The 13,583-nt window shown below is 37.8% G+C and overlaps 1 protein-coding gene across 7 annotated transcripts in view; it reads right to left on the bottom strand.

Moving 5' to 3' along the window:
• Positions 1–13,583, bottom strand: part of AKAP6 (A-kinase anchoring protein 6) — a 314,103-nt gene that overhangs the window by 106,059 nt on the left and 194,461 nt on the right. For all 7 annotated transcript variants that reach the window (XM_067462875.1, XM_067462873.1, XM_067462874.1 and 4 more), the window contains one exon: positions 2,534–2,682. In XM_067462875.1, the coding sequence (XP_067318976.1) occupies positions 2,534–2,682 (149 nt within the window). The remainder of the gene's footprint in view (positions 1–2,533; positions 2,683–13,583) is intronic.

Below are 13,583 nucleotides of genomic sequence, written 5' to 3'. Positions count from 1 at the left end.
TCACTTTCTTGCTTTTGGAAAAAAGTCTTGGTAATCCATTGTCAGTCACTGTGGACAGAACTGGGCTAGATGGAACAATGGTCAGACATAGTACGAGTTCACTTTCTATTATTCTAAAATAATAACCGAAACACCACAGGCAATGTGTTAAGCTAAAGAATGTGAATACAAATGTATTCCCACTGGATGAATAAGTTGTAACAAATCTATTTTAACCTGGTGGACAGGTAATCACAAATGCAGTGCTGTACACCTAATTCTCTGAATGCAAATATATTTCTTAAGATGTGGACATTAATTCATCATATAAAATGAAAATGCATGAGAATTTTTCTTGAGAGAAAATCAACTTGTGAGTACTATTCATAATTTTCGTTCAGTAATTGTTCAGGCTTAAAATTTTGAATATTTTCTGGTATTGCTATGCAGGTTTCACTGTTATAATGATTATGATTGGTGGGAACAAGAATATTATTTTTAAATCGCATAGTTTAAAAGCATTATGTGTCAACTTACCAATTCATCAAAACCAGCAGACAATGGGAAAGTGAAAAACAACTAGTAGCAGTTAAAGTTCAAAGACTCTCAACTGGTTATATTTTCATTACAGTTAACGTAATTCTTCACATTCCCATTTCTCAAAAGCAATTAAAATCATTACTTTTGTTCATTATGTGTGTGTAAGGAAGCATTAAACCTGAAGCAGAAAGGCATGGGGGGGGGGGGGGAGAGACATCACTCCAGGAAGGGCCTGCAGTACCAATCAAGAGAAAAGAGAGGACCTTTTAAAGGAAACCCAGTGTTGGCTAGTTCCAGTTCATTGATCTTCCTTCATCGGAAAGTGGGAAACCGCCTTAAAATGCCTTGGAAAGCTGTGTGCAGGGAGAGAGTGACTGCAGCGCCTGTAGCGCCTGTCTCCTTTAGAGTAGAAACATCTTTAAGATGTCCTCTACAGACTGAAGGAGAAAGGATCACAGAAAGTGTGGTATCTTAAGACCTTTTTAACCCAGGTCTTAATGAAGGATATAAGGACAAACAATACCATTTCCACAGTGATGGGAACGGGAGCCCACGGAGCTCCTCCATTGCCACCAATGGGCTGGATCTAGCTGTATTTTCTGACTGCAGTACGAAAATGGCTATCTGGCTACCTGCCCATTTTCGGGAAGCGCACAAAAATGAATACTGGGGTCTGTCTGTATCTGGCCAGCAGAAATGGATAAAGGTTTAGCTGAAATGCACAAGCCTACTGTTCAACTATCCTTCTGGCCAGACTCTCCCAAATCTGCAGAAATATCATCTGTCTATGCTCTGATTGGCAGCATATTGGGCCTTCTCATGCTATTGATGCCCAGCAAAATAACTAAAGCAATAGTGTCACAATCGTAACTAGTTGTGGTTTTATACATCACACAAACCTTTATATAAAACAGTAAAAAGTTATGTGGCCCCTTTAATGACCACACATTTATTTGTGGCACAGTAAGATTACATAATAAAATTACAACAAGGTTTTTCCAAGCTATTTGCGAATAATCTATGGGTTAAATCCAGCAACACATTAGCTGGCCAGGACTTTCTCCTCCCCTCCAAGAGTTCTCCAGACCTGAAAGTTTGATCTAGGGCATCTCAGCCTTCCAGTGTTGGTTTTGATGGAGTGCATGCGGCTCCAGGGGAGAAGGATTTGCCCATTCCTGTTTCTACTGACATGGGCTGGTCCAATATCAGAAGGACAGTGCTTGGCTCCATCTCATGTAAAGATTCACCAAGTGCATTAATATATTAAAAACATGTACACATCTTATCTGCATTGCTCCCATTCATCTTTTAAAGTTATCTCTTTTGACTTTGTATGGTGTGATAGTGGTGAGATTTCCCTTCTTTGGAGCTTCATGAGTTTGCCACCACCTATATGTTTGCTTTGGAAGTGGGGTGCCCTCATTTTTCTGCCGGGGTAATTAGCACATGGTTCCCTACACTATCATTAGGTGAAATGGTGTTACTGATTAATTTCCAGTGAATATTAGGCTAGCTTCAATATGTTTTGATCATCAGTTTTTCGGGGGCATGAATTTGGCCATCTCTGGAGAAAATGAAGTACGCCATCTCTGTCTCTCCCCCACCCCCTGCTTGTCTTTGATGAAGACCTGTTAGAAAATGTTAGGGGATTGAAACAAATAAAGAACAAATCTTTAATAGGTAGCATGCATTATAAGTCTGAGGATATTCTATACATTGTACTTGAACTAAAGAACAGCTGTGCTTAGATTGCCCTTACAGTGATCAACCGATGTAGGGCAATGAGTCACAAAATAGATCTTTATGTTAAAAAACACATACACGCACATATACATACTCAGAGAGACAGGCAGACAAAGAGGGACACAGAGAGAGGTTGTTTCCTTGTCTTTTTTGGTTTAGTAAGAAAAATCCTTCCAACTAACATAGAAGGGAGAAGGGGAAGATCATGTTAAAAAAGACGGAGAAGATACAGATCACTGAGAATAAAACAACAAAAAGAATAGTTCCCTACCCATTACTTCCCACTGTGTGAACTTTTGACATATCCGCAAATTCTTCCTTTCGCTTGCTACTGCTGTTGTACTGTTCGCTGTACAGCTTTAAGGACATCTGTTCAACAGCATCTCTTTGTGCTTCCAGATAGCATAGCTGAACGTCAGCCTAGAAAAATAAATAAAAAAGAAACAAAGTCTTTGCTTTAATTCACAAGGAATGCATTTATAAAGTTGCTGCTTTCAGACTCAGTGAACAACTCAACCAAATGTTATCATTCACAATAATATAATTTACTATCATAATCTTATTGAGTTGGTTTTTAATAACATTGGATGGATATAAAGTTTCCATCTGTGACCCCAGAGTACAATTTGGGGGTGATGGTTAGGTTTTAGCCAATGGTTGTTTATGCTTTGAAGGGGTGCTTATAAACATTCATCATGCCACCTTCCCCAATTAGTTACAAACTGGTGACTCTTGGATCTGCCCCCCACCATCAAACAAAGCAGATGTATTGTGTATATGGGGCTCAACACCTTGGATACTGCCTTTGAAGTCCAGACTAAAAGCTGGATTGGATTTATTGCCCTGCTGGCATGGAGGTCACCAGATGTCAATGATGTCTATGTAGAAATGAATGAGAGGATAATTTCCTATTTGTGTTGCCATTGCTTTTCATTTTTCCTGCTGGATTGATGAAAAGTGGAACAACCTTTGAAGAAGGGCTCAATTTGAAGAGCAGCCTCGATTTGAACTCAGCTTAGTATATATGACCATATATATTTTACACATATGCCCAAATGTTCAGGTCTCTGTATATTGAATCCAGTTGCTCGCACTCACTTTCCCCCTTTCATCCAGATTGTATTTATATCGGCCCTGTAGTTGATTCAGATTAATTTGCCTGAATATATCTATCTATATATATAAATGCTCTGTTCGTTTTGAGTGACATTATAACTCAAAATCTGCTGGACTACTTGCCGCCAAATTTGGCCACAAGACACCTACTAACCCAAGGAGTGACCATCACTCAAAAAGGTTGATTTTATCATTTGGGAGTTGTAGTTGCTGAGATTTATAGTTAACCTAGAACCAAAGAGCATTCTGAATTCCACCAACAATGGAATTGAACCAGTCTTGGCACACAGGATTCCCATGACCATCAGAAAACACTAGAAGGGTTTGGTGGGCGTTGACCTTGAGTTTGGGAGTTGTAGTTCACCTACATCCAGAGAGCACTGTAGACTCAAACAATGATAGATGTGGACCAAATTTGGCACGAATACTCCATATGCTCAAATATGAACACAGATGGAGTTTGGAGCAAATAGACCTTGACATTTGGGAGTTGTGTTACTGGGATTTATAGTTCACCTACAATCAAAGAGCATTCTGAACCCCACCAATGATAGAATTGGGCCAAACTTCCCAAACAGAACCCCCATAACCAACGGAAAAGACTGTGTTTTCTGGTGGTCTTTGGTGACCCTTCTGACACCCCTTGCAACCCCCACCCCCCCAGGGGTCCTGACCCCCAGCTTGACAAATGCTGCCTTAAGGCCATCCAGTCCTTCACCAGGTCAAGAAAACATAATCAAAACCCTCCTTACAAACAGCCATCCAGCCATAGTTATAGACATATATGATTTACACACACACATATATGTATATGACAGATATAGTATAGATTTGAAAGGGACCCCTAAAGACAATTATATGTTGCATGTTCCAGAGTAGGCAAACCAGACAATCTCAATATCAACACTGACAAAGAAACAGCAAGAAATACTGTTTACCCACAAGCATGAAGAAATTACATATATTAGAAATCAACACTCTCCTCATTATTTTCCAGATCACCAGACTAGGCCACAGCAACGTGTGGCAGGGGACAGCTAGTAAATGTATAGTACCGCAGGAGTTTGGGTTTAGAGTTAGTATTAATTATTCAAAGTAGTTTTCCACTTCAGCGCTTACAAGGGATGTGGGAGTGAAATCATTCTTTCAATTTATATAAATAATGACAGGAAAAAGGTCCAATGTATTTATCCAGAATGCACATAGGATTTAGACGGGAAGACATAATCTTTAGTGGTAACCATATTTCCATTTGTGCAAACATCCAACAATTCTAAATGGCCAAAGTGGATGGTTACATTATACTCAGCTAGAGTTCCATGTACCAAAGATTCAAAAAAGGGGAATAATATTGAGAATAGTAGGGTTCAAGTCTAGATGCCACATCCCAATAGCTTGTTGGAAGCAGGAGGGATGCTAGAAATATTTATATTCATTTCAAGGGTACTAAATGAAATGTATGATATTCATATAGTTATAGTGACGGTTAGTAATTAACATGCAAGCATATGGATATGAGGATTAAGTGAGCTTGGTTCCCTAAAATATATTCATCCCCCACTTGGGAGTACGTTTCACTCAGCAATTGCCATTCTTCCTGCTCAAGTGTTTGTTTTACTAACCATGTCAATAAAAACAATGGCACAGAGAGCTGTCTCATTTCTCCAAACAAGTTTCCAAAGATTATTCAGCAGCCTCAGCTCTAAGCAACCTGAAGTGCATTAGTCCTGATGTTTTTCTTTTAAACTGTTTCCTGGTCAAAAGAATGTTGAATAATATTTGGCTTCAGAACCCATTGAATGGATACTTATGTCTTGCAGCTGTGTTGATGAGCTGGATTCTAGAGCTCAGAGCACCAGATGACAAAGGGATGGGTTTGGCTCTTTGCCCTATTTGCCCCTGGGTAGCTAGGATGACCACAGAGGCCAAGCCGAGTTCAAGAGCACTTGGGAGTCAATATACTATTCTTTCCTTACATCATGCTCCATAAAAATATGAACACACTAATCAAAACTAGAATGAACCTCAAAAAGTGGAAACACTTTGCAACTTAATCTGCCTTCCCCACTCATAGTAGTCTATTACTGTAAAAAGGAAAGATTCTAGATGCAGGTGGAAAGGAAGCAGCATAAGAGCTGCTATCTGTGGGTCAAATTACACACTGAAGTATACATATAGTCTCTGGTTGGTACATTTTCATTCCAACAATGGGTTTTCCCAGAAGGCTCTTGCCTCTGCAATTAAATTCATAAATTAAGATTTTGTTTACCTGGGAATGACCAATTTAAAAAAGCAGGTGCACTTGCAAGGTATATGGGAAGAGAAAATCTCATGCTAGAACAAAAAGATATCTTTAACGGCTAGGTGGAGCACTATTTAAGTTCATACTAAGTATATGATTAAGTCTGATGATGATGATGATGTTCATTTGTACGTGACTTTCCCCCAAAACTGGGACTTATATCAACTGGCATTGGCATTCAGTATTGGGCTTATTGATTCATAGTTGTAATATTTCTACGAACTGATTTGTATTCCGTAAGACTACGTATTCTTACTGTTAGCTATGTAAATACCACCCCAGCCCACCTGGATTGGATGAATAACGTCCTTTCAGGTTGTATAGGTGGCACTGTACTTCAAAACGCCAGATGACATCTCTGAGCAGTTTCATGTATATGTTAAACAGCACGGGGGTCAAAATGGAACCTTGAGAAACCCCACAGGTCAACAGCCAGGGGTTCAAACAGGAGTCCCCCAGTTCCACCTTCTGAGTACAGCCCTCAAGAAAGGATTCAATCTGATCATAAACCAGTGGTTCTCAACCTGTGTGTCCCCAGATGTTTTGACCTACAACTTCCAGAAATCCCAGCTAATAACAACAACAACAACGGAGGAGTATGTTTCTCCCACCATTGAGTGAGGCTACGGCAATCAAAAACAGGATTCAGCTCCTTGTCCCAGCCTTGCTCATACAATTAAACTTAAAAGCATTAAAAACACATAAAAGTAAAACTACACAATAAACTATGTACAGTAATGCTTGATATCAGATACAGACATTATTCTTCTCTTTGAAATATGAAATATTTTTTATGAATTTCCCTGCCCTATACCATATCAGGGGAAGCAGATAATAGGATAGCTATAGAGCAAAGAATCTGTAAACATCTTGAGAATGCGACAAACAGTCACAGTGGAGTGATAGTGGAGTGGTTAGACCACCTATTTTGCATGCAGAAGGTCCTAAATTCAATCCCTGGCATCTTTGGTTAGAGCTGACAAAGACCGGTGCCTGAAATTGGTTCTGCTGATCAATATAATATTGAGCTAGTATAATATTCTGAATCAGTATAAGTTTCCTTTGTTCGTATGGCCGTGACATATGCCACCAGCTGCAGGGTGCACAGCACACAAGTATTTGACACTGTTCTGTAATACTTTTTACCTTCTCCCCCCTAACGACTATTCTACCTACCTAGCTCAGTATTACCTACACTGATTGAAAAAGCTCTCCAGACTTTCAGGCATAAGTTTCTCAGCTCTAGGTGAGCTAGGAGTTGATGATGTATTTGCCCTCATCTTTGTTGAAAATATCCTGAACTGAGAAACCCTTTAGAGTTGTTTTTTTTTCTATGGGGAGGCTTTGGTGGAGAAAGACATTGATTGTTTTGTTTTTTGTTTTTGTTTTTGTCTCAGGAATGACTTGAGAAACTGCAAGTCACTTCTGGTGTGACAGAATTGACTGTCTGCAAGGATGTTGCCCAGGGGACGCCCAGATGTTTTACCATCCTTCTGGAAGGTTTCTCTCATGTCCCTACATGAAAGGCTGGAGCTGACAGACGAGAGCTCACACCACTCCCCAGATTCAAACCACCAACCTTTCGGTTTGCAGTCTTGCCGGCACAAGGATTTGACCCATTGTACCACAGGGGCTCTACTATTCTGTTAACAATGTTAGGACTGGAACCTTTGCCTATGTTCAAGATCTAATTATGATTACACTAGCCAACATTGATTTTGGTGCCTCAAATGCTAGGCTTGTTTTGAGTATATTTGATCCGCTGATTCCAAAGATGGCACCAGCTCCCCCCCCCCCCCGCCCCATCAGTTCTAGTTTTGGATATACAGAACATAATGCCATGCAGTCTTCATCTGCTCACTTACAGAAAAGCATGATAACCATATCCAAGAGACTAGAGCTCATATGGTTTGTCCAATGCAATTTTCTGAATCAGCACCCCAAATAACCCCAGGAACAGATATAAAAACCAAGATACCAAGTTTTTTTTTTGTTGGGCTGTGTTATTTATTCATAGTGTGCATAAAGCATTCATTTTAGTATGAAGAGATAGCAGTTTGGAATGAAATCCATGCTTTGTTAGAAGACTGCAGTCCTAAGCATTGGTTCTCAATTTTGTTTCTGGGCCCAATTCAAACTACTGATGTTAGTCTTTTAAGACATGCTTGGTGTGGAACATAGATACCTCAAAGAGTACATCTGTCTATTTGAACTTGTTTACTCCCATTTGTGTTCCAAGAGGGTATACAGTGTCTCCTGCTTATGTATAGCGTGGTTGGAAGACACAGAGGTCAGAGTCTTCTTGGTATTCAAGACTGGAGAACAGTATGCTTCGAAAAATGTAGCTAACAAATCGTTTGATGGCTGCTTGATGTTTTAAATTATTTGTTATTGGAATTACCCACTGTTTTTTCTTAGTCTTGCTGTTTATGATTATTTGTTTGGTTTTTAGTTGATCTTGTTAGCTACCCTGGGATTCTGTTTTGTAGCCAAAGAGCAGGACAGAAATATTTTAACAAATGAATGAACACAAGAAAGATATGGGGAATACAAATCAAGAACACAAAACAATAGTTGTCTCTCTTGTAAAACACATCAGGGTAATAATTATAGCTAGAAAACACGATACTGATTTTTAAGAAAATCACTACAGAAATAATCAAAATACACTTTCTGCATACTTCTACATTATTATAATACTGTTGCATTTTCATCAAGGAATAGTACAATTGTTGAACCTAATTATGTGTATTATGTGTATCTACAAACGGTGACAAAAAAAAAAGCGGTACAATTTTTTTCTTTGTAGAATCCAAATTAAATTTATTTTTCAAAGAGCCATCTCACAAATCTCCAGAGTGATGTAGTTTGATAGCTTTGGGTAGCTGGCATTATTCATAGCAGTCTTTGTAGTTTTTGAATTATGCTTCTCAGGAAGTAAACACTATTTTTATATTGATAATTGTCATTCATAGAAACATGTTATCAGTAACTATAAACTTTCAAAAATTACAGTATCTTTTCAAATTAAATTCCCTACCACATTTTTTTCAGATATTGTAGCAATTTAAAAATGTCATGCCTTATGAAAACATGCCATATGAAAATACACTGCCAAATACCTAAGGAATTTGACACCATTCTTTTTCATACATAGTCTTAAGGATATTAAACAAGGAGTGAATCTACACAGGCCAGAAAATCTGGATTCATCCCGAATTGACTCTTGGCTTGCCTCACAACATTCAAGTACTCCTGGTGAGTTTTGAGGGTTTTCCTGGTTTAAAACTGGCTTTGCCCCACTTCAGGCAAAGATGGGGGATGTTCCAGTTTTCTAGAAACTCTGAGGTATTCTACAGCTGTGGGGCTGCCTGTACAAATGTACTGGGTCTGATTTGCTGTCCATCAGTATAGAGAAAAGGAGATGGATTGTGTCTGTGTCACCACCACTGCAGCTCCCAGCCAGTCACAAAGCTCTACATGAATGTTCAACTGTTTGTTTGAATCACAAAATACAAAACTCTGAACTATCATACAGTACACCCATGCTTCACATTTCGAGAATAAATAAATAAAATAAATAAAATCCAGTTTCTCCAATATTCCCACAAACATTTAAAGTTTCTTAGGCTACATATATTTCAAATTGCATGTTTCTTGATGGTGCAGAAGAACATTCTCATTTCCTGTTTTGAAAAGGGAAGCAAACAAATTATGGGCTCTTAGACATCTCATTCTTGTCCATGAACAGGAACAGCATCAGAAAATGCAAGGCAAAGCTACCATTCATTCACCAAGAAAAATATACATCAGCTATATCAGTTTATTCACCCAAACCAAGTTCAAGTAGTACCCTAGACTTTGGTGGACAAAATGTCATGTATTATGTGTCACATTGCCTGACCCTGACAAAGGAAATGCAGAATGTTTAATATTTTAGAATTTTTACATTCTAGTTTATATCCAGTGATTGGCTGGTTACTTCTGGACATAATTCAAAGTCCCCAAGCTGAATTTTTAAACCCCTAACACTCTGAAGCCTGCATAATAAATTCATAGGTATGCTCTGCTTTGTGTTCACTATTTCTTAGAGGTCACACTATGAGGGATCAGAGTCAGGCTTTCGGGGCTTTCTCTGTACTAGTGTTTGCTTTAGAACAGCTTCCCTTGTTGACTTTCCTGGCACAGAAAAAGCCAATGTTTTCTATGACAGCTATAATCCTGTTTTGTGTTTTTCAAATAAATTCTCAGCTAATTGGAGGTATTTTAACCTGTTTGTGTATTTTTATAGTGCTTCTTTGCCTATGCATTTATTGATTGTTTTTATAATTATTCACATTTTATTGGTATTCTTTTAGAAAATTATAGGCACTGGCAAGGTCAAGCATAATTTTTCCAGACTCCATAAAAATTTGTACCTCAGCTCCCTATTCCTAAACACATGCCACGATTCCCTACCATACCTTCAGGCTCATGAGACATGAAATAATACTTTGTTTTAATTGTGCAGTTAAATATCATGTGCTTATGATATTATACCATGGCCCACCCAAACCTTTCCACTGTGCTCCTATCGTTTTGCTATTTTTATTTATTGTAACCTCAGATTGAAAATTGTGCAACAAATCTTGCAACAATGTAACTTCTTTGTTGGACTTAATAAAGTCATTGCCCTATCCATGGCTAAATTTTCCTTCTTTCATTCTTATGGACCACAGCAGCTATAAACATATTATAAATGGACCAATTCTCATTAAACATTTATTTTTCTATTTTTTCACTGTTAAATCTTGAATTATTAGCAATGAACCCAGTGTGGTGGACTGGCCACTGGATTACAACTCTGATTTCCAGCTCTGCCATGAAAACCTACTGGATAATCTTGGGGGAATAACATATTCTCAGCCCTAGAAATTCCTGTGATCTTAGAGTAGCCATACAATGGAAATGACTTGAAGGCAACCAACAACAACAACAAAAAAACCCATTGGCAATAAGTCAGTGAAGCATTCTTTTTTGGTAAACTTTCTTGTTATGGTGGTACTAATTATAGATAAACCTATTTGTCATTTTCTCTCCTAATTTATAATTTTTCCAACCTTAAATGTGATTTCTCTTGAATTTCAATAGGAAAATTGATATTCATTTTTATAAATATTTCTAATAACATATGCAGTATGATCTATACATTTAATTTACTTAAATAGAGCTTTTTGAACATAAGACATTTTTGTATGAACTTTCCACTAATATGTGTTGTTTTATATTCATCTGAGAAAATACGTCTATTGTAAAATCTGGTGAACTGTGCATTCCAAAAGACAACTGAATTTAAATTCAAATATTGATTTGAAAATTGAAAAATTAATTTTACACTGGAATGCAAATCAAATTAATTTCTTGCACCTTCCAACTGCAGAGGAACAAACTAAATATTCCCTACTTAAGACATCCTAACAAATTTATGGGGTTGCCATACGTCAAATGGAAGGCACTTGCATACATGTTTCAACTGGGCTGATTTAGCAGAGACAGTCCGTCTGTCATCTCACTTTTTAGCTGTTCCAATTTGTCTTTGCTCCTTTCATTTGTCCACAGCTTATTTCAACTTCTGCAAACTTGAGTTCAGAGAGCAAAAGTAATCAATTCAACCAGCAAAAGAATAGGGAGAAATGGAGTCTGCCTTTCCCAGTAGACTTAGGCAAAAGCAAGTTGCTGATTTTTTAAAAATGGCTTTTGATTAGCACCAGACACTAATATACACTCTGGACAATAGGTGCAGAGATCTAGAGATCTAAACTTCCATAAGCATCATAAAAAGTAATCCACAATTTATTAAATTGAGATTATTTTAGAATGTATCTTCATTGCATCCAAAAGATGAGAAATCTACAACTGTCTGAATATAATTCTTTATAAAGGCTCCTGATCTCATTACTTCCTTATTTCGCCTACAGAAGATGAGCAGCTCCTTTTTCCCATCTCCAAGAGCCTTAAAAAATAGACAGAGTTTTCAACCGTCTTCAGAAAGCATAGCCCATTTTATCATTTGACAATCAGGTGTCCCACCACCTCTACATCAACCAACTATATGTGTAATTTGCTTTCTTCAGGTAGTGCAAACACTTTCAGCATGCTCAAATCTGAGCAGTAGTGGGTTTCAAACAGATCTTTCTGATTTCTCTATGAAGTAATATTATCACACTGCTTCTGTACTTGTAGGCTCCCCTTGCCCCACTTCCACTCTCTCATGTTCTCCTGATATCATTGCAATTCCAGAGAGGCTTTGAAAACCTCAAGTAGGTATTGATTACTGTAATTTTTTAAAAAGAAAAATCCTATATTCTTCAGAGGCTGGTGTAACTCTCAGAAGTCAAGGAAATTTGTGCTGCAACTAAACCGACGGCGAGAGGGACAGAAATGAGTAAATCTACTGTAGATTATTAACATTTTGGCTAGTTACTGGTAAGCACATTAACAGTAAATATGTTGTAGGTCACTTATGAGTTTTATATCTTTATTGGCTTATAAAAATCAGAATAGTAGAATTTTGTCTGCTGCTATTCTTCACTGTGAAAAGGAACGTCATATCTCAATATCCAGCCAGAGTCAAGAACTGCTGATATTTTTTTTTTGATGGTGTCAACCTCTCATGATACAAGCCCCCCTAGCAATAGCAAGAATGTGGGAAAGATTAAATTTCCAGGAAAATGGGTTTTGGCATGGTACAATGAGATAAGAAATATCTACTACACATTTTGCCTTGATGAACTACAAACCAATCTTTTCAGCTTGGACGATCATGCTCTTGAAGAACTATGTGGGAACACTTAATAATTACTTAGATGACAACCTGATGATATGGACAACTGTTTTGAAAATGAATAGTTTCACAGTTCCAGAAGGTAGGTAAGTGGATGATATTTAGTATTTTGAATGAAAAACCTCTGATGTTGGGACATAGTATACTGCAAAAATCTAGGTGAATTTAGCATTTAGACAAGTTCTTGGGTTTTCATTACATATCAATACATTTTGTTAGTTATCAAGATGAAATATATACATAAAGACACAGCCCTGCTACTCTGGAATATCAGTATGCAAAGGGGTCCTGGGGCACCTTTGAGAGAAAAAAGTCTACTTCCTCAATCTAAAAAAGCCTTGCACTTGTGAAGGCTACTGACAGGATGCCATCCACTGACTACAATCCAACATCCCTACAGCATATCATACATATTCCCATGCAGAGATAAGTTATACTAGCATCATGTAGCCACCATACAAAACAGCACAACATTGCACAATGTAGTGTCAATGATGGCTGCCATTGCATTGCATGGCACAAAGCAAAGTGTGAAATGTAACATCCAATACTAATGCATATACAATAACAATTTGAAACTGCAATGCACCATGCACATGCTGTTACTATATGAGTAATTCCTCTTCCTCTTGGTCAGCAGGATATGAACCATATGCAACTTAAGTATGCACATATTACTAAAAGATTTTCACCTGCTTCTATGCAAAAACTTATTTTCTGCTTCACATATAAACATATTTACTGTGCAGAAAAACTATTTCTTTTGTTGCACATTGAATTTTCCTGAACTAAGCTCCAAAGTATAAATTGTTTTAAATTATAGAAAAATCATTGTATTCTTTGAGAAGAAACTAACTGAAATTATTTTATGTGGGAATAAAATAAGTGTTCAATGTGTTGTCAAAGTTTTCATGGCCGAAAACACTGGGTTGCTGTGAGTTCTCCAGATTGCATGGCCATGTTCTAGAAGCATTCTCTCCTGAGGTTTCGCCTGCATCTATGGCAGACATCCTCAGAGGTTGTGAAGTATGTTGGAAACTAGGCAAGTGGGGTTTATATATCTGTGCAATGTCCAGAGAG

The sequence above is a fragment of the Anolis sagrei genome, chromosome 1 (genome assembly GCF_037176765.1).
Source record: "Anolis sagrei isolate rAnoSag1 chromosome 1, rAnoSag1.mat, whole genome shotgun sequence".
In the NCBI taxonomy this organism is placed as follows: domain Eukaryota; kingdom Metazoa; phylum Chordata; class Lepidosauria; order Squamata; family Dactyloidae; genus Anolis; species Anolis sagrei.
The sequence above is the reverse complement of the archived record's forward strand: the minus strand, read 5'-3'. Positions and strand labels throughout refer to the sequence as shown.